General features: G+C 40.0%; 1 protein-coding gene across 5 annotated transcripts in view; it reads right to left on the bottom strand.

Annotated features, from left to right (window-relative positions):
* Positions 1-20,000, bottom strand: part of iqsec1b (IQ motif and Sec7 domain ArfGEF 1b) — a 44,811-nt gene that overhangs the window by 16,646 nt on the left and 8,165 nt on the right. For 2 of the 5 annotated variants that reach the window (XM_079684938.1, XM_079684942.1), the window contains exons 1-2: positions 15,284-15,306; positions 3,414-3,681 (exon numbers count right to left, since the gene is read on the bottom strand). Coding sequence is in view for 2 of the 5 variants with exons in the window: in XM_079684939.1 (XP_079541065.1) it covers positions 3,414-3,681; positions 11,716-11,723 (276 nt within the window). In the remaining 3 variants the exon portion in view is untranslated. Of the gene's footprint in view, positions 1-3,211; positions 3,306-3,413; positions 3,682-11,715; positions 11,817-15,283; positions 15,307-20,000 lie in introns of those variants that run through there. The other 3 variants (XM_079684939.1, XM_079684941.1, XM_079684940.1) reach the window with 3 other exon arrangements.

Raw genomic sequence — 20,000 nt, 5'->3', positions numbered from 1 at the left:
ACACAAATACCTGTACTTTCTACTTCTTACATGTTGAACACAAACACCTGTACTTTCTACTTCTTACGTGTTGAACTCAAATACCTGTACTTTCTACTTCTTACATGTTGAACACAAATACCTGTACTTTCTACTTCTTACATGTTGAACACAAATACCTGTACTTTCTACTTCTTACATGTTGAACACAAATACCTGTACTTTCTACTTCTTACATGTTGAACTCAAATACCTGTACTTTCTACTTCTTACATGTTGAACACAAATACCTGTACTTTCTACTTCTTACATGTTGAACACTAATACCTGTACTTTCTACTTCTTACATGTTGAACACAAATACCTGTACTTTCTACTTCTTACATTTTCCAAACAGGCTGGTTCCTTTAGTCTGAATGTGTGTTTGGTGGCGTGATCATTATTATTTAGAGTCATTGCGTGCCTATTGATTTGAACATGATCCGTGTATCCATCATTTCCTGGTCTTCTCTAAAGAAGAGGGACCAATGAAAACGTTGTCATGTTGCCGTTGTTCAGCATGGAAACATTCATTAGCCAGTGGCCAGCCGTCAGGGCCGTCAGGGATATTTTTTTCCGTTCTAAAACCCGGAAGTAAGGGTTCCCTCGACAAAAAAGCAATGGGATTTCTCCATAGGGTTTTGGAATAAATATCAGAGGGCCTAGGTATAAAAGTCACGGCTTGCCACTGTCATTAGCTAACAATGACATTATTGTTCTATTAATATAAAGGGAGGTCAGGTACTCTTTAAAACAGCTGCTAGTTATGGGAACTTTTTTTCTGAAGTACATTTCAAAGCCTCTTTACTTTTACTTGAGTAAAGAAGTTTAGTCAGTACTTCTACTTTCACCAGAGTATTTTTAAACACCAGTTTCTGTACTTCTACTTGAGTAAAGGATGTGTGTACTTTTGCCATCTCTGAAAATAACCTTGTATGTATTCTCTGTAATGATAAAACTGATGATAGCAACCCCCAAAATGGTCCATGTTACTTTACCCAGAAAGGTAAAAAAGTGTGGCACTCCAGTTATTTGATACTTAGGTCCCGTAAGGACTACTAGGAGCCAGATGAAGATCTAGTCAATAGTCCTTGATTTATGATTATAGTGTCAAGCCTTTAGAGGGTAAGTGTTGGTGGCAAAAGAAAGGGTTTTGTTTCGTGCATTACTTAAAATAACCGTCCATTTAGAAAATTGACTCTCAAACAAAAGCTGCTTTCATCTGCCAACAAAGAATATCTATTACCTTTTGAAACACGTTTTAGACAGAATGAAGAATGGTGCTGCCGTCTCATCTGCTTTTCTTAAAAACTAAAAGAGAGCGATGATGGCAGTTTAAAAATGGCTGGAATCTGGAGTTTATTCGTTGCAAAAACACTAGGAAGAAAAGGAGGAAGATGGATAATGTTGAAGTGGGATGTGAACCCCGTTCTACCAATAAACTGGAAATGGCCAAAATGATGATGAGGAATTGCTCTCGGGAGATTTATAAGAAATATATGATAATAGTTTGAGACTGCTGTACTGTTGGAAGTAAAACAGAAACTTAAATATACCAACATTAAGATGTAGTAAAGAAATTAAAGATGACTTTTCACATAGTTTTCTATCTGGACTGATGGAGTAGGACGTCATTAATGTGAGGCCAGCGGGCTTAACATTTCCACAAGAGATTTAGACCAGAACAGTAGGTTTCCCTCCAATACGCTCCAAGTTTCACCTCCTAACAAGCATCCCCTTCCTGTGTCTTTCCAAACAGATGCAGTTGATAAAGCCCCAAGGCCAAACAAGTTATTATTTATTTATTTTTATATATTTGACCACGCCTCCTTCTGACATAATATTGTAATAACAGGTACTATATAACCTCAAGGCAATGTAATAATATTTCCTTTCTCTTGTATTTATTCGGATTGCATTTGATGTAATCCAAATTAACAGAAAGTAATCAGGTTACATTATTTTTATAAATAAAGGTCTCCTATTATACTATTTTTAGGCTTATATTATAGGTCTCAGATGTATAAAAAACATGCCTATGAAGTGTTATGCTCAAAATACCAAACAGATCAACCATTCTAGCCATGCCTCTCTCTTTCAGCCCTGTTAGAGAAGTGCTGATTCGTGGTCTGTAGCTTTAAATGTACCGTAATTTTCGGACTATAAGGCGCACCTGAATATAAGCCGCAGCAGCTAAATTGAATGATGTGTACATATATAAGCCGCACTGGACTATAAGCCGCAGGTGTTTTAATGTTTAATTACCATATGTAAGGGTTCGTGCACAGAGGGGATTGTCGGGAAAGAGATGGCTGTTTGAGGAAGCTCCCATTTATTAACATTTCAACAAACAAGTTGCATATTTGCATAATGTATTCAAGTGTTAGCATTTAGTGCAATAGTAGCTCCAGAACATGTGCTGTGTAAACTGTACTGTATCACATAGCGTTTCAGACACACAAACTTTTCAACTTTCAAACTTAAACGGTGCGCTCCCAGCGCACGTACCGGCAGTGATCTACAGCAGTGGTTTTCAACCAGTGGTACGGGGACAAACTGTCTCGCTCTCGTAATGGCTGTCTGTCTTGCTCTCGTTCTGTCTCTCGTACCACTCTCGGTTCCACTTTTACTTTTACGCGCTACCTGTCTCACTCTTTTCCGGCCTCCAGCTTTTCCTGCTGGAGCCCGCCGCTTAAAGGTGGGGGGCGCGGATCGGCCATAGAGCCCATAGAGTTAAAGGTGGTGGACTGTAACCTGTAAAACCCATAGATTTAGGAGGTCCCCTAGTGGCCGTTAGCTGTAACAATCCATAGATTAGCCGCACCGTTATATAAGCCGCAGCGTCGGAAAATCGGAAAAAAGGCGCGGCTTATAGTCCGAAAATTACGGTAATCCAAACAGTAACTGAAACAGTAGCAAATCTGGATCAGCTCCGTTGTACCCCCATTTTTTAGAGATTTGGGTACTGAGGAAAAAAGAGATGATTGTATTTTCTGACACTGTGAGTCTCCTGACACACCGGGGACACATGTTTATGTATTAAAGACATAAAAAAGTGCATACAGTAATTGTAACGGATTACATTTTAAAGTAACCCTCCCAGCCCTGAGCGTAAAATCAATTAATCATTGTTTGACATGTCACGTTGCATACATTTTAGTATCATGACATGTATCTGTGTTTGTCTCCTCACCTGCTTGTCCTGCAGGTCAGCTGACAGCTCATAGCTCTCGGAGCCTACGATAACTTTCATTATTTGACATGTCTCTTTGTACACGTTTTAGTATAGAATCCTTTGTTGTCATTGTATATACAGGTACAATGAGATGAGGTGTCATCAAAAATACAAAAAAACAAAGAAGTATCATGACATGTATCCGTGTATGCCTCCTCACCTGCTTGTCCTGCAGGTCAGCTGACAGCTCATAGCTCTCGGACAGCGAGCGCGAGCGTTTGATGGCCTCTTCCTCTGCCTGCTTGCGGAGTATGGACTGTGAATGCTGCAGTTTGGGTCGACGGGGCCTCAGGTGTCCCGGCAGCAGGATGTGTCCGTAGATCTGGCTGCTGTCCAGGTGGCTGCTGTGGGTCACTGGGATGCAACCATAGCCACTGCTGGGGTCCACTGAGGCACCCAACTCGCTGCCTGGAGCATCACCTTCCACACTGCAACAAACAGAAACAATATGCTGAGTCATTCTCCTTTTGCTGTGTGTTTTAGCAAGGGGCACGTGACAGATGGGAGAAGTGCACTTTGATACTGCTGGCAGCGTATAAATGTGAGTGAAAGCATTTATAGCAGCAGACTGAGAGCTCCCTTTACACATTCCCTTCACAATGCAGAAAAGTCATCAGCTGAGAATACCACTGGATCTGGATTCAAAGAAAATAAAGAGGATCGTTTCTGCTCATTTTCAGGTGTATATCAGTATGTAGTGTCTCTACTTTAAAGAGTCCTCTCCTGCTGATATTCAGGTGTATATCAGTATGTAGTGTCTCTACTTTAAAGAGTCCTCTCCTGCTGATGTTCAGGTGTATATCAGTATGTAGTGTCTCTACTTTAAAGAGTCCTCTCCTGCTGATATTCAGGTGTATATCAGTATGTAGTGTCTCTACTTTAAAGAGTCCTCTCCTGCTGATGTTCAGGTGTATATCAGTATGTAGTGTCTCTACTTTAAAGAGTCCTCTCCTGCTGATGTTCAGGTGTATATCAGTATGTAGTGTCTCTACTTTAAAGAGTCCTCTCCTGCTGATATTCAGGTGTATATCAGTATGTAGTGTCTCTACTTTAAAGAGTCCTCTCCTGCTGATGTTCAGGTGTATATCAGTATGTAGTGTCTCTACTTTAAAGAGTCCTCTCCTGCTGATATTCAGGTGTATATCAGTATGTAGTGTCTCTACTTTAAAGAGTCCTCTCCTGCTGATGTTCAGGTGTATATCAGTATGTAGTGTCTCTACTTTAAAGAGTCCTCTCCTGCTGATGTTCAGGTGTATATCAGTATGTAGTGTCTCTACTTTAAAGAGTCCTCTCCTGCTGATGTTCAGGTGTATATCAGTATGTAGTGTCTCTACTTTAAAGAGTCCTCTCCTGCTGATGTTCAGGTGTATATCAGTATGTAGTGTCTCTACTTTAAAGAGTCCTCCCCTGCTGATGTTCAGGTGTATATCAGTATGTAGTGTCTCTACTTTAAAGAGTCCTCTCCTGCAGATGTTCAGGTGTATATCAGTATGTAGTGTCTCTACTTTAAAGAGTCCTCTCCTGCTGATGTTCAGGTGTATATCAGTATGTAGTGTCTCTACTTTAAAGAGTCCTCTCCTGCTGATGTTCAGGTGTATATCAGTATGTAGTGTCTCTACTTTAAAGAGTCCTCTCCTGCGGATGTTCAGGTGTATATCAGTATGTAGTGTCTCTACTTTAAAGAGTCCTCTCCTGCTGATGTTCAGGTGTATATCAGTATGTAGTGTCTCTACTTTAAAGAGTCCTCTCCTGCTGATGTTCAGGTGTATATCAGTATGTAGTGTCTCTACTTTAAAGAGTCCTCTCCTGCTGATGTTCAGGTGTATATCAGTATATAGTGTCTCTACTTTAAAGAGTCCTCTCCTGCAGATGTTCAGGTGTATATCAGTATGTAGTGTCTCTACTTTAAAGAGTCCTCTCCTGCAGATGTTCAGGTGTATATCAGTATATAGTGTCTCTACTTTAAAGAGTCCTCTCCTGCAGATGTTCAGGTGTATATCAGTATGTAGTGTCTCTACTTTAAAGAGTCCTCTCCTGCTGATGTTCAGGTGTATATCAGTATATAGTGTCTCTACTTTAAAGAGTCCTCTCCTGCAGATGTTCAGGTGTATATCAGTATGTAGTGTCTCTACTTTAAAGAGTCCTCTCCTGCTGATGTTCAGGTGTATATCAGTATGTAGTGTCTCTACTTTAAAGAGTCCTCTCCTGCTGATGTTCAGGTGTATATCAGTATGTAGTGTCTCTACTTTAAAGAGTCCTCTCCTGCTGATGTTCAGGTGTATATCAGTATGTAGTGTCTCTACTTTAAAGAGTCCTCTCCTGCTGATGTTCAGGTGTATGTCAGTATGTAGTGTCTCTACTTTAAAGAGTCCTCTCCTGCTGATGTTCAGGTGTATATCAGTATGTAGTGTCTCTACTGGGACATGTCTCCATGCTTTAATGTTCAAAAAGCTCTTTATTGTTCTCATACTGCCTGTGCTGCAGCACCTCTTTTCACCCTCTGTCTGAAACCAGAGCCCAGTCTGCTCTGATTGGTTAGCTGGCCGGCTCTGTTGTGATTGGTCAACCGCTTAGAGATGTCCCGCCCCTTAGCCTATCACGTGTTGGAAGGCTACACTTTCAGGGAATTCAGGAGTCTTAGCCTTTGCAGACCATTCACATGCACACTAAAGAAAGAAAGAAAACACTAAAGGAAAGGGCAAACCCCAAAAAGCATGACAGGGCCTCTTTAAATATATTATGAATACCACCATAGAACAACATATGGCACATCACACACTGATATCACAACATATATATAGATATCACCTGTCTTCCAGTCGAAAACAGAGCTGCTTAATCTCAGGAGGGAGTGCAGCATGTGAATAAGATCAATAAGAATCAGTGTCTGCTCACTGCAGCCCAAACACAACCTGGACAGCTGATTAGATAAACCCCAGACTGCAGCAGCTTAATGTCAACCAGGACTTTTCACTTCCTCCACAACTCTGTGATTAGCTTATAGAGGACTAGTGTACTGCTTTTTATTGGTACTTGGACACAGCTCAATAACTCATTTTTAGCGAGAGAAAAAGACAGCTATACTTAATCTGACAGTTTGCCTTTTGAACGTGTCCCTCTCAAGAGACAGAGACCTTGATTTTGAAAAGCCTTTTCTTTTTTGTTCTGATGCAGAACCTGATGCTAATACAAGAACACTTTAATGTAGGTTATTTAAAGATTTTTTTAATCAAATGCATTGGAAGCCAGCTCAGCAAAGAGGAAATGCTGACGTGAGAACAAGGGCGGCATCTGACTCCTGAAGCAAATTGACTGTATACTTATACCATGTAATAAAAGCAAGGGATTATAGGAGAATCACTGCAGTCGTAAAGGGAAGTTATGGATGAATCCCTGCAATCCATCGTCGAGATTAGTTAGTGGGAAGGTGAACAAAAACATGTTCCCAAATACTAACACTGCTTTCAAGGTTTGGTTTATAATAAGAAAATGAACAAATATGGCAAAAAAAATTGTTTCTAGAGCCTTATGAACTGAGAATGTGTAACCCTTGAGTACTTCTGACACCAAACTTCCACGGGCAGGTGGTCTGTACTGTATGGTGAGTGTGAGTAAAGCATAATGCACTTCTTCTTTCATTGGTTTCACACAGCAAAATAATACATACACTGCCACAGGATGCAGGCTAGGCTCGTGCACAGATATACCTGAGATAGACCTTTTGCCTTTTTTATTTGACTAATCTTAAAATGTATGTTGCGCACAGCCTGCCCTGCGGATCAGATATATTGAGTAAATCAAGGCATCAGGTCAGAGATAAGTGCTAACAGTGATGCCCTCTTAGTTTGAGGGCGACAGATTTTAAAAATAAGAAACAAGAAAATACATTTTGTAAAATAATGGTAATGTTTGAGCGAGGGACGGAAGGGATGACAAAAATGTTTACTATAAAAATGATCTTAAACAATATACACTTCATCCATGCTTTCTAGAATTGTGTGCCTTAGCATTATAAAGTATTTCAAATATATTAAACTAATTTCTTGGCACATAGTAATAGTAAATCTTAGCCATACAATATCAGCATCTTCTTATTTCCCGGTAAGTCGTCGTTCCGAATGCCTTGGCACGATAAAGACAGGACATCTGTGTCAGTTCATTTGACAGAAATAAACTTTATTTTGTTGCTTGTATCATTATTACGTTTTATTTAGCAGTGTTTTAACCCAGGTTTCCAAACTTTTCAGCCCGCGACCCCCAAAATAACAGTGCCAGAGACCGGCGTCCCCCTGTCGACGGGGACGGGGACGGGGTGCTCGTGAATTAATTTCAGTTTTCCGCACAAACACTGCGCTAGTGGATTTTCAAAGGGGGAGCCTCGTTGCGGGGAAATTATACAGATGGCTAGTCCGCCCCGGAAAATGTCTATGCAAACGTTATTATTAATAATAATTAAAAAAAATATATATATAAAAAAAATGAATCAATTTTTTTTTATAATTTTTTTTTTTTAAATTTTCCATTTTTATTTTGTAATCATCTCGCCACTTTGGGAACCCCTGTTTTAACCAACCTCAGTCATGGGTTTGTTTTAAATACATACATTTTAATATAAAACGGTCCCATAAGTAGTTATTACTGGCATATATTTATTTAAAAGTAACAAAAACCCGTGCCCTTTTGTCTCCTCTGTGCTCGTCTATTGTATTGTACCTTTTGCCTTTTATCAACATCACAGTCAATCCGTTTGACAGAGAAACATTTCTTTGGTTCTTAAGACAAAATCAGGATTGATGTTACATTATTATGTAGTTATGGACCTTGAAATGATTTCCTGAACTTGCCAGTTACTTTATTAATTAATGGTGGAATTGTGAGCCTTTTTCCCTTAAAGCAACTTTTGAACAATCAATATCAATTTGTTTGTCATGAGCTGATGGATGAAGGGGAAGTCTGAAAACAAGGTCATCCATTCAGAGGCATCTATCACTTTATAATCTCTTCGAATATCTCAATTGTAGTTGGAGAAAGTGTCAAGGTTAGATAATGAATGCTAAAATGATGATGTCCAGGAGAGAAAAGAGGCTGAAAGCAGTGCCTTCATACAGGCAAGGTGAAAGAAGTGGTGATAAATAATATCTGCAGTGGCTTGTGCAAAAACACGATGTGGCATTTAAAGAAGGTGGCATTTAGACAGTCAGTCTGTTTCATGTATGCCTTTTCGGTGTTTATGTAAAATTGTGATAAAACGCGAGCAGCAGAAGAAACATGTTGTTCTGCTTTTATTCATCTTCTAACCTGCATTTACAAATATCTGAGATCTGCCAGTGTGTAGGTCAGAGGGTTTCATCCAGTATGTTGTAGAAACTGCAAAGTAGTTCTGCAGAGTCACAATTTGGATTTTGGGCAGATTTTGAAATACTGGATAGTTTTAATATTACTATTTAATTAAAATACAGAAAATTCAGAGGGCATAGTTTGGCTCAGCCCATGATTTATTAAACTATTCTAACTTTGGCAATTGTTTGACTCAAGGATTTCTAACGTCATCTATACCATCCAGTAATACTGAGAAACAAAATAAATAACATATTTGTCTTTTGTTCTTCAGTAGACTCGACTACTGCACACAGGGCAGTCTTCACAGGGCTCACAATAAAAATCCATCAGAAAGCTGCAGCTGATCCAGAACGCCCCTGCTCGAGTCCTCACTAACACTAAAAGAGTGGATCGCATCAGTCCGGTTCTGAAATCTCTACACTGGCTTCCAGTCGGCCAAAGAAATTATTTTAAAGTTATATTTCTAGTTTTTAAATCATTACATGGTTTAGGACCAAAGTATATTGTTGAACTCCTGCATAATGACGAGCCATCAAGGTGCCTCAGGTCTTCTGGGACGGGTCTGCTATCGGTTCCGAGAGTAAGAACAAAACATGGAGAGGCAGCCTTTAGCTGTTATGCCCCGACACTCTGGAACAAACTACCCAAATCATGCACGTCCGCAGAAACGCTTACTATTTTTAAATTGAGACTAAAAACATATCTCTTTGCCGCTGCGTTTAATTGAGCTCCTCATATTCACATTACAGTATTCCATTTAAACATGTATTGTACCTGTTGTGTTTATTTTATTATCTTTACTTTTTAATGCCTGTTGTAAAATGCCATTATATAATGTGTTACTGTATTTATTCCTAAAAAGTATTCTAATCTGTTTTCTAAAGCACTTTGAATTGCCGCATGCTGAAAAGTGCTATATGAATAAACTTGCCTTGCCTTGTTCAAATGCTAAAACAACCTTACTGAATAAAGTAAGGACCTCTAGAATGACCTTTAATAACATTTATTTAAGTAGTAAATCGGGTAGTGTTGGTCTAATGGATAGTGAGGTGGGCTGAAGACCGGAAGGTTGTGTGTTCAGATCCAGCCTGGAACACCACCACTAGTGTGCCCTTGAGTAAGGCACTTAGCCCTTACTGTAGTTACTCCAGGGAGAATGTCCCGGTAATTGTAAGTCAGCTAAATGTAATGTAAAAATCATCACTTTTGGGAAAATACGTATCTGCTTTTTTGCGAGAGTTAAATGAGAAGCGCCTGTGAATCTAGTCAAGCATTTACTGCAGGGGGGTCGAACTCAATGTCATGGCGGGTCACATCAGCATTATGGTTACACTCAAAGGGCCGGTTGTATCTATATAAATATACAGTACCAGTCAAAAGTATGCACAACTTCTCATTCAAAGGTTTTTATTTATTTTAATAATGTTCTACATTGTAGATTAATACTGAAGACATCAAAACTAGGAAAGAACATGTATGGAATTATCTAGTAAACAAAAAAGTGTTAAAAAATCCAGAATATGATTTTTATTTTAGATTCTTCAAATGAGCCCCCCTTTGCCTTGATGACAGCTTTGCTCACTCCTGGCTTCTTTATATAAAAAAACATATATAAATACATAATATATATTAAATAATGTATCATATCACATTATTGGGTCTGCATTGGATTATTATCAGTTCTGGTAATAACTTCATAAATAACTACGTCTGAAAGCAGAAGTCTAGGGCAAATACTTGAAAGCAAATATTCAACAATTACACAAATTGTATTGTATATAATATTCTTTGCAAGATCTTGTGGGGCCACGTAACATGAGGTCACGGGCCGGATTTGGCCCACGGGCCTTGAGTTTGACACCCCTGATTTACTGTTACTCTCAACAAAAAGGTTTGGACTATTTTACTTGTTTTGTGCACAGATTACATGTAGTAGTAGTAGTAGGAATATGAATAGTGCACTTTGAAGGTTTCATTCAACGTAAACACTTTACCAAACATTAACAACGTCGCTTTTTGTGGCTAAATGTAACATTACCTTAGCTTTAGTGTTTGAAGATCAGACAGCAGTTCATTTTGTCAGTGATTTCTTACTGATTTAGAAGGCTCTGATAACCGTAATAATCTCTGTAATGAATTATTCTTGAGTGCCTTTTAGCACAGGGGAGAAGTACGATATCATTAGTGGAAGTGTAGTCTTTTTCTCAGCTGGACAACAGCATTTTGAGATGCATCCTCGACACATGTTTTATCCCAAAAGGAACAAATCCAATGAGACAAAACAAGTCCTTTAATTAGTCTGAAGGGTGGGCTGTAAAACGTCGGCTCCAGCAGAGGATGTCTATTGGAAATGTCCATTTGTTTAAATGGAAAAGTGGCACTCAGCTCAAAGCAAGAAGCCGGCAGACGCCTCTCGGTACTCAGACTGAAAGAATGACAGCATTTGTTTATTTCCTCTGTTAGCGGGTACGGTTGCATTTGAGATATTGAACAAGATGTTCTGCTCTGAGTAAAATAATGAAGAACTTTGCAATTTGTTGATAAAACTCAGAGAACATGACAAACAGATTCACCAAAACAGGGATCGAGCAAAACCACTGCTGCAAAATCCAAAAGACAACATTTAAATTTCACTAGGATAAACCCACTCGTCAACAGAGATGGGGTCGTTACTAAAAAAAAGTAATATATTACATATTACTTTAAAAAAAATATATATATTACACTACTTCGTTACTCTCTACATAAAGTAACTCGTTACTTTACTCGTTACTTAACTCGCAGGTCCGGCCCGCCCCTCCCTGCAGGCAGATCACGCAGACTGCTAAAGTTTTAAATGTTCTCTTTAGTTCAGTTTCCATAAGACTGGTAGCTCCTGAATGTTTTCCTATCTGACCATGGCTGTCCTCTGTCTCCTGCGATCTGTATTTTGCGCAGTATATCTCTGAATGATGGTGATTCCACTTTGCAAATGGGCAACATGTCCTCTACTATGAAGGATGCTACAAGCCTGTCCATCTCCGCTTTGGTTACCGGTCCTCCAAATTCTAATTGTTGCTGCTTCGGAGTCGGCGCACTCACAACATCCTCACTCTGGGTTCGGGGGTCCTTATTAGCTTCACCTTAGCATGTGTTCTTTGCAGGTGCTTGTTGAGGTTTGACGTGGTGTTTGCAGCAGTGGATAACAGCTTCTGGCCTGGACACAGTTTGCACCTCACCGTCACATTCCTGTCTATTCTTCGGACAAACTCAAAAATAATGGGCATACCGGCTCCACCCCTCGAAAGTTGTCGCTGACTCAGCCATGTTTATGCAGCACTGCACTTGGAGATGTGCACTTGCATGTCGCGCAGATTAGGTACATATAAACCTGCGGCGGAAACCCCTCTTGTCTGTCAGTGGGATTATGACTTATTTTATAACGCGTTACCCTACTCAGTTACCGACAAAAGTAATATTATTACAGTAACGAGTTACACCCAACTCTGCTCGTCAAATATACAAGCTGTTTTAAAATTAGATAAACCTGGACATTTTAAATAATAACTTGGAGAAAAGGACATAAGAGGACAACCAACAATAAAGTTTGGAGATAAAAGGCCCCACAAAATCACAAGAAAAGTGTAAGAAGAAGAAGAACCTAGGACAAGCTAACAAAGCTAAGCTAACTAGCATGCTAATCAACAATGAAGAAGAGCACCATGGCTGATGCAACAGTGGGGAAAACTCCTCACCTTCACACTAGAAGACCCCAAGGAGATAAAAGTGCACGGACAAAGAAACATTTATAAAACCTAACTCATTCTGAGGGAAGAACAGTAACCAAAAGAAGAAGCTAGACAAGCTAACGAGGCAGCTAGTTAGCTGACAACAACGGAGAGGAAACGACCCAACATACAACAGAAACAGAAAGACGGAAAATAATATGTCCTCCTATCTGAGTCTGATAGCATTTAGACTCCAGACAGAAAGATAGGGACATTACTTTGGTCAGAACTTTTGACAGCTACACTCTGTCCGAAGCATTCACAGAGCCCATTAAAATGAAAGTACACATTTAAGGCCTCAGGCAAACTGGATACAAATGTCATAGAGGACGACTGAAAGCCCAAAGTTCTTAAAACATGTAAAGACTGAGGAGACCTGATTCTGAACAAACTGGGAGAAACCCCCACATGGACAGACAAGGGGTTTGTCCTCTACTGATGCAAGGGGGTTTCAATGTAATATTTTAGTTTCTGTTTGATATAGACCAGACACAGTACCATACAAGAATACAAATGCTTCCCTTTATGTTTCCTATGTGAAAACACGACCAAACAGCTGCTCTATTCTAAGCTGCATGATTGACCTTCATAAACAATCAGATGTATCTTCCATCAATGTCCAAAGCTATATATCTCAAGCTCCTTGAACACTGTAAGCTACGACAAGTGAGGAGTTGTAGTGAACAAAGAGTAGATCATGTTAGCCTCTTCTGCATGTCCAGATTATAATGTGGATCCTTCATGAAACATTCAACCTGAATCTCATGCTTAACTACTTCAAAGATCATTCACGCCCAGTGACATGGTTTATACCCTCCACATGACTTCTAAAGCACATAATGTAGAGAAGGGGAATCAAAAGATTTTCAAGCACCTGGACCCCCTGATTGTGGACCTCAGTATTTACTAAATCCTGCACACTGCCCTGCATGTAACAGAATACTTTATACAACTGTTTCAGTGCTCACCCTGATTTAAATTAAGTCTGGCATGTACAACTTGTACGTCAGGAATAACACAAACATAAGAAGTGCACATCACCTTCGGCCTTGTGAGATTACAGAATTCAATTCAAAATTGAAGAGCCGCAGCATTACATAAGGTGCATTGCTGGCTGATAGCGTTTTAATGATTCGTTTGTAGTGCAAGGTGATCCAGTGTGTGTGTGTGTGTCAGTGTGTGTGTGTGTGTGTGTGTGTGTGGTGTCAGACAACCCCCCCCAGAGATGAACTCTTTGTGCCGCAAAGTGTCTTCCTCGAGTGGAGCGTCTAGTCACTGTGTCACTCCACGGTGATGAATTAATTACTCCGACCTGCCACTCAGACACAACCTGCCTCTTCTAGGTTTCTTTACACTTTAATATTTCTCACAACTCCTACAACCAGGTTAATATGCACTTGCCTGGCATAAGGAAGAAAAATCCACTACTGGCCATTAACGCAGCCCGATCCGGTGCTAAATCACTTTTTCTTTTGCATTACAATTTAATTACACAAAGTTTGCCCCTTTTGATTTTGTTCAGCTGGCACAGAGTCTTCTGCATTAAAGGCAACTCAGCCATTAACCCTGAACTGCAATTAATAAATGCACTTTCTATCGATTTGAGTTGAGTCTGGCAGCATTCCCTGAAGAAAAGAGGTAGCATTAGTAAGACCAGCATCAAGTTCAGAGCCAAATCACAAAGTAATGTGCAGGAAGTACAAGTCAGGCATTAAAGAGGCCCTATTAAGCATTTTGGGGTTTTACCCGACCTGTAGTGTGTTCTATAGGTTTCAGTGCCTATGGTCTGCGAAGGCTAAAATCCCTGTGTTCTCTCCAGAGGGAGTTTCTCTCTTGCACTTTTACTGGCCAGTACTCCAAAACATTGTACGTGATTCGCTAAGGGGCGTGACATCTCTAAGCAGTTGACCAATCACAACAGAGCAGGCCAGCTAACCAATCAGAGCAGACTGGGCTCTGGTTTCAGACAGCGGGTGAAAAGAAGGGCTGCTGCAGCACAGGCAGTATGAGAACAATAAAGAGCTTTCTGAACATTAAAGCATGGAGACATGTCACAGTAGAGAAACTACATACTGATATACACCTGAACATCAGCAGGAGAGGACTCTTTAAAGTAGAGACACTAGATACTGATACACCTGAACATCAGCAGGAGAGGACTCTTTAAAGTAGAGACACTACATACTGATATAACCCTGAACATCAGCAGGAGAGGACTCTTTAAAGTAGAGACTCTACATACTGATATACACCTGAACATCAGCAGAAGAAGACTCTTTAAAGTAGAGACAATACATACTGATATACACCTGAACATCAGCAGGAGAGGACTCTTTAAAGTAGAGACACTACATACTGATATACACCTGAACATCAGCAGGAGAGGACTCTTTAAAGTAGAGACACTATATACTGATATACACCTGAACATCAGCAGGAGAGGACTCTTTAAAGTAGAGACTCTACATACTGATATACACCTGAACATCAGCAGGAGAGGACTCTTTAAAGTAGAGACACTACATACTGATATACACCTGAACATCAGCAGGAGAGGACTCTTTAAAGTAGAGACTCTACATACTGATATACACCTGAACATCAGCAGAAGAGGACTCTTTAAAGTAGAGACACTATATACTGATATACACCTGAACATCAGCAGGAGAGGACTCTTTAAAGTAGAGACTCTACATACTGATATACACCTGAACATCAGCAGAAGAGGACTCTTTAAAGTAGAGACACTACATACTGATATACACCTGAACATCAGCAGGAGAGGACTCTTTAAAGTAGAGACACTACATACTGATATACACCTGAACATCAGCAGGAGAGGACTCTTTCAAGTAGAGACACTAAATAATAATATGAAAATTAGCAGAATAAGCCCCCTTTAAAGGCATTTACTCAGGCTTACCAGCTGTCTGAATCCACATCCAGTAAGGACCTGTCAGAGGTGCACTGCAGACACCACATGTTTCCTTCTCAGTCTTTACACCAGACCCATGACCCCCCTGCCCTCTGTTACTCCATCCCGAAGCTAAATGTAGCTTCGCAGCTTTCTGACCACACTCACAGTCTCGCTCTCGGTCAGTTCTGTACTGAAGCCCCGGCTTTCCTAACAGAGCCTTATGAGGAGGGGCGTTTGCAGGAAGAGGGAGGAATTCCTCCAGAGGAAACTGGGTCGTGTGGCAGCGGGAGCATTGGGTCTTACACAGGAAGGGTAAGAAGAAAAAATGGAAGAAAGAACGAGAAAGCTCTGGTGCTGATAGCATCAAATCGGGTTTATTAATAGCCAGAGAGTCTGGGCGGCAAGAATAAAGCGTAAGGAAAACCCTGGATATCAATTTTTTTTTTTTACAGAGGTAGTAATGTGACTTTACTTTGGTCATGGGGTCTTCAGATTCAAATTGGTCAAATGTAACAAAGTACTCAAGTATTGTATTTAAGTATTATTCGGACACATTTTTTCAACTATTTCCATTCTATTCTACAAATACTGCTACTCGTCTACATTTTGCACGCACATGTTTTACTTTTTACTCCACAACATTAATTTGGTTTTATAAAAATACATGATATTCCGATTTAATATGATGCAGCACTGTTCCCAGTATTTAACCTTTTGTTGAAGACGTATTTTGATGTTGACAATCACAACTTAAAACTGATATGACGTGTATATTTAGTTAAAGAGGACTTATTACCCTCATTTTCATGTGTATATCAGTATGTAGTGTCTCTACTTTAAAGAGTCCTCCCTGCTGATGTTCAGGTGTATATCAGTATGTAGTGTCTCTACTTTAAAGAGTCTTCCCTGCTGATGTTCAGGTGTATATCAGTATGTAGTGTCTCTACTTTAAAGAGTCTTCCCTGCTGATGTTCAGGTGTATATCAGTATGTAGTGTCTCTACTTTAAAGAGTCCTCTCCTGCTGATGTTCAGGTGTATATCAGTATGTAGTGTCTCTACTTTAAAGAGTCCTCTCCTGCTGATGTTCAGGTGTATATCAGTATGTAGTGTCTCTACTTTAAAGAGTCCTCTCCTGCTGATGTTCAGGTGTATATCAGAATGTAGTGTCTCTACTTTAAAGAGTCCTCTCCTGCTGATGTTCAGGTGTATATCAGTATGTAGTGTCTCCACTTTAAAGAGTCCTCTCCTGCTGATGTTCAGGTGTATATCAGTATGTAGTGTCTCTACATGTCTCCATGCTTTAATGTTCAAAAAGCTCTTTATTTTTCTCATACTGCCTGTGCTGCAGCACCTGTTTTCACCCTCTGTCTGAAACCAGAGACCAGTCTGCTCTGATTGGTTAGCTGACTGCCACAGTCTTCTATGCAGAAAAGTAACAGCTGTGTGGTTAGTCGACCCGCCATGCTATCCTTTAAATAAATAATCAAGAACATCAGGAATGTTTGAGTCACTTCCCCTCCCATCTCCGGGTGGATTTTTTGGGTGATTTCCCCCCACTCCTATTCCTAAAAAAAGTGAGCGGCCTATCCATTTCCATATAATGACATCATTACCAACGGGCGTGTATCAAGTGGAGCAAAGATGTTATCTAACTAAAGCAACCTTGCAGCGTAAAGCTCTGAGATAACACGGATAATACGTTTGCTTTGGGTAAAGACCCAGCATGACTGTGTCTGATTCAGCTCTGTAACCTCGGGGTGAAGTATACATATGTTCAGTCCTCAAGAAAGCAGTTTTTTATTAATCTATATCACATGGAAAATAATCCCAATTGCAGTGTTTAATCATCGAAAGGGAAGAGATGCTTTTCTCATGGGCCGTTTCAGGGCTTAGTAAAAAGCTGGTAAATGTTTCCCGTATGGTGACGCTTCGTGTAAAGTTCATTAGATTTATGATGATCTTAAAAAAAATCCCTGATCCTCACTTTGAGTAATGCGTAGAGTTTAGAAGATTTCGACTTTGATTTCTGTATCTTAAAGTATCTGAAGTGAAGCTCGAAAGATGGCCGTCACTGGTCAAACTGAGGCAATCTGAGAATGCAATAACTCAAAGCTATGATAATGTGCAAACTTAACCGTTATTATATAAGTTATATAGAGAACAAACCCGTTTTTTGTACCAGTCATTTTGTAATGGTTTAACAAAATCCCCAGTTGAATTCTCCCTTTTTTAATTAGAGACCAATTACTGGTGTTGATGTGTATTATCTGTTGGACGGACTAAAGTCACAGAGAAACAGCAGAATGATTCTGAATGGTTTGCAGAGAAACAACACAGCACCAGGTGGGCTTTTAATGGATTTTTCTACATAATTCACAGCAAAATGATAATGACAAGCTGGCAGGTAAAATATGCCGGTACAAAACTGCAAATGTCACAATGATGTCAACAAGTACTCATTCAAAGGAATAAAAGCGGCGTACCAATCTGGCGGTTGGAAGCTCGGCTCCATTTTAGTTGGCAAACAATTCAAAAGTTGTAACGATCATTCTTCGATTAAATCCTGGCTCTTTGAAGCAGTTTGTCATTGTTGTTGTTATTTACACTGAGAAATACAGTGATGTAAACAATGACTTGATTCAACTTGTGAACCAAACTAGCACCAGCTCAAGTTGACTGAATGGAAAAGGGGTATTATTGCATGGGACTGGTTCTTATTCAATGGAGCTAAAAATAGAGCCGTTGACAGACACCGTATTTCCTGCTCTGCTCGATACCGTGAGTGAATTGACCGGAGTGTGTGAGAGGGGCAGCTGGAGACAAATGTATCTGAACCTCCTCTGATGTAACTTATTTACTCAAGTCAAAGTAAAGAGGCTTTGAAATATACTTCAGTAAAAAGTACCCATAACTAGCAGCTGTTTTAAAGAGTACCTGACCTCCCTTTATATTAATAGAACAATAATGTCATTGTTAGCTAATGAATGTTTCCAAGCTGAACAACGGCAACATGACAACGTTTTCATTGGTCCCTCTTCTTTAGAGAAGACCAGGAAATGATGGATAGACGGATCGTGTTCAAATCAATAGGCACGCAATGACTCTAAATAATAATGATCACACCACCAAACACACATTCAGACTAAAGGAACCAGCCTGTTTGGGAAATGAGAGAAGTAGAAAGTACAGGTATTTGTGTTCAACATGTAAGAAGTAGAAAGTACAGGTATTTGGGTTCAACATGTAAGAAGTAGAAAGTACAGGTATTTGGGTTCAACTTGTAAGAAGTAGAAAGTACAGGTATTTGAGTTCAACATGTAAGAAGTAGAAAGTACAGGTATTTGTGTTCAACATGTAAGAAGTAGAAAGTACAGGTATTTGTGTTCAAAATGTAAGAAGTCAAAGTAAAAAGTAATCAGAAAAATAAGTAGTGGAGTAAAGTACTGATACCAGAAACATGTATTTAAGCACAGTAACGAAATATTTGTACTCCACTACTTCCCACCTCTGCGCTGATTAGAAAACACACAGCGCTCTCAGAGGCACTGCGGAGACGCTTTTCCAACATTCGACTGACAAATATGCAATTACATGGCTCTGCTTCACACTGAGGCTGCACCGTGTCCCTGTTTGTGTCAGATCACATCACTCCACATCCACCAGCTTTCATCCGTGCTGAGCTGGAACAGTTCATCAAGCAGAACGTCAACCACGTGAACTTCACATATTCCCTCTGTTTCATACTGAATTGTAAATGAGATGCCTTTAGGGTTTAGACTCTTGGTCGTTCAAATGAAACACCATTTCCATTCCCAGGGTTTGCTTTAGCTTGAAAATGTGATTATATTTGACCTGATTCTTTCTACAATGCACTTTACCTAATTAAAAGCAAGCGCCAAATGTAGAGAAACAAAATGAAACGCTGTTTAAACAACTTAGTGCGGTCAAAAAGGCTGTTTTCCATTACTCTACAGTGCCTAGAGCACACCAATAATATCTCAGCACATTTATAATGTCCTCTTGTGTTTGAGTCATATCCTGTTTGCTGTGCCCTTAGAAAAAGAAGAAACCAAGATATTTAGGTTGAAAAAATGGGATTTTATTAATAGGAAAACCTGCCTTTCATGAAGCATATTCGGGCAGTAGCCTATGAAAGCACATACTACACGTAACCCTGCTCGTAATCCACAATTTATAGAAATGTTACAGTAATTCGATTTTTAAATGTAACTGTAAGGGAATACAGTTTGAAGGAACATGCATGTGCATCATGGCAGCCAGTGGTTGGTCGAGTTAATCCTCTCTCTCTCTGGAGGAGAGGCTTCAGGCTGAGAGGGCGTCTCCCCCTCTGAAGGCACAGTGGGTGGGTTTGAGCTCAGGGATTACTGGGCTGAATTGGAGCCAAACAGCTTGTCAGCGGACAGCCAGCTCAGTTTGGGGTTTGGTGATGAGAAAGGAGGACGGCCAGTACATGAGGGTAGTCCCTGCTGAGGTCATGTCAAAATGAACTTATTCCCAGGCTTGTGGAGCAACGGAAATGATATCAAGTGATGGTAACGGAAAGTAAACAGGTTACATTACTTAGACTGGTTTACTGATTACGTTTCTTCACAGGTAACCAGTAAACCCCTAAACATGCACTCATTAAAGGGGACCTATAATGCAAAATGCACTTTTGTACGTCTTTTCTATATGAACATGTGTCCCCGGTGTTCCAGGGGG

The sequence above is a fragment of the Notothenia rossii genome, assembly GCF_949606895.1.
Source record: "Notothenia rossii genome assembly, chromosome: 5".
NCBI classification, from domain to species: domain Eukaryota; kingdom Metazoa; phylum Chordata; class Actinopteri; order Perciformes; family Nototheniidae; genus Notothenia; species Notothenia rossii.
This window is presented reverse-complemented; position numbering and strand designations above follow the sequence as displayed.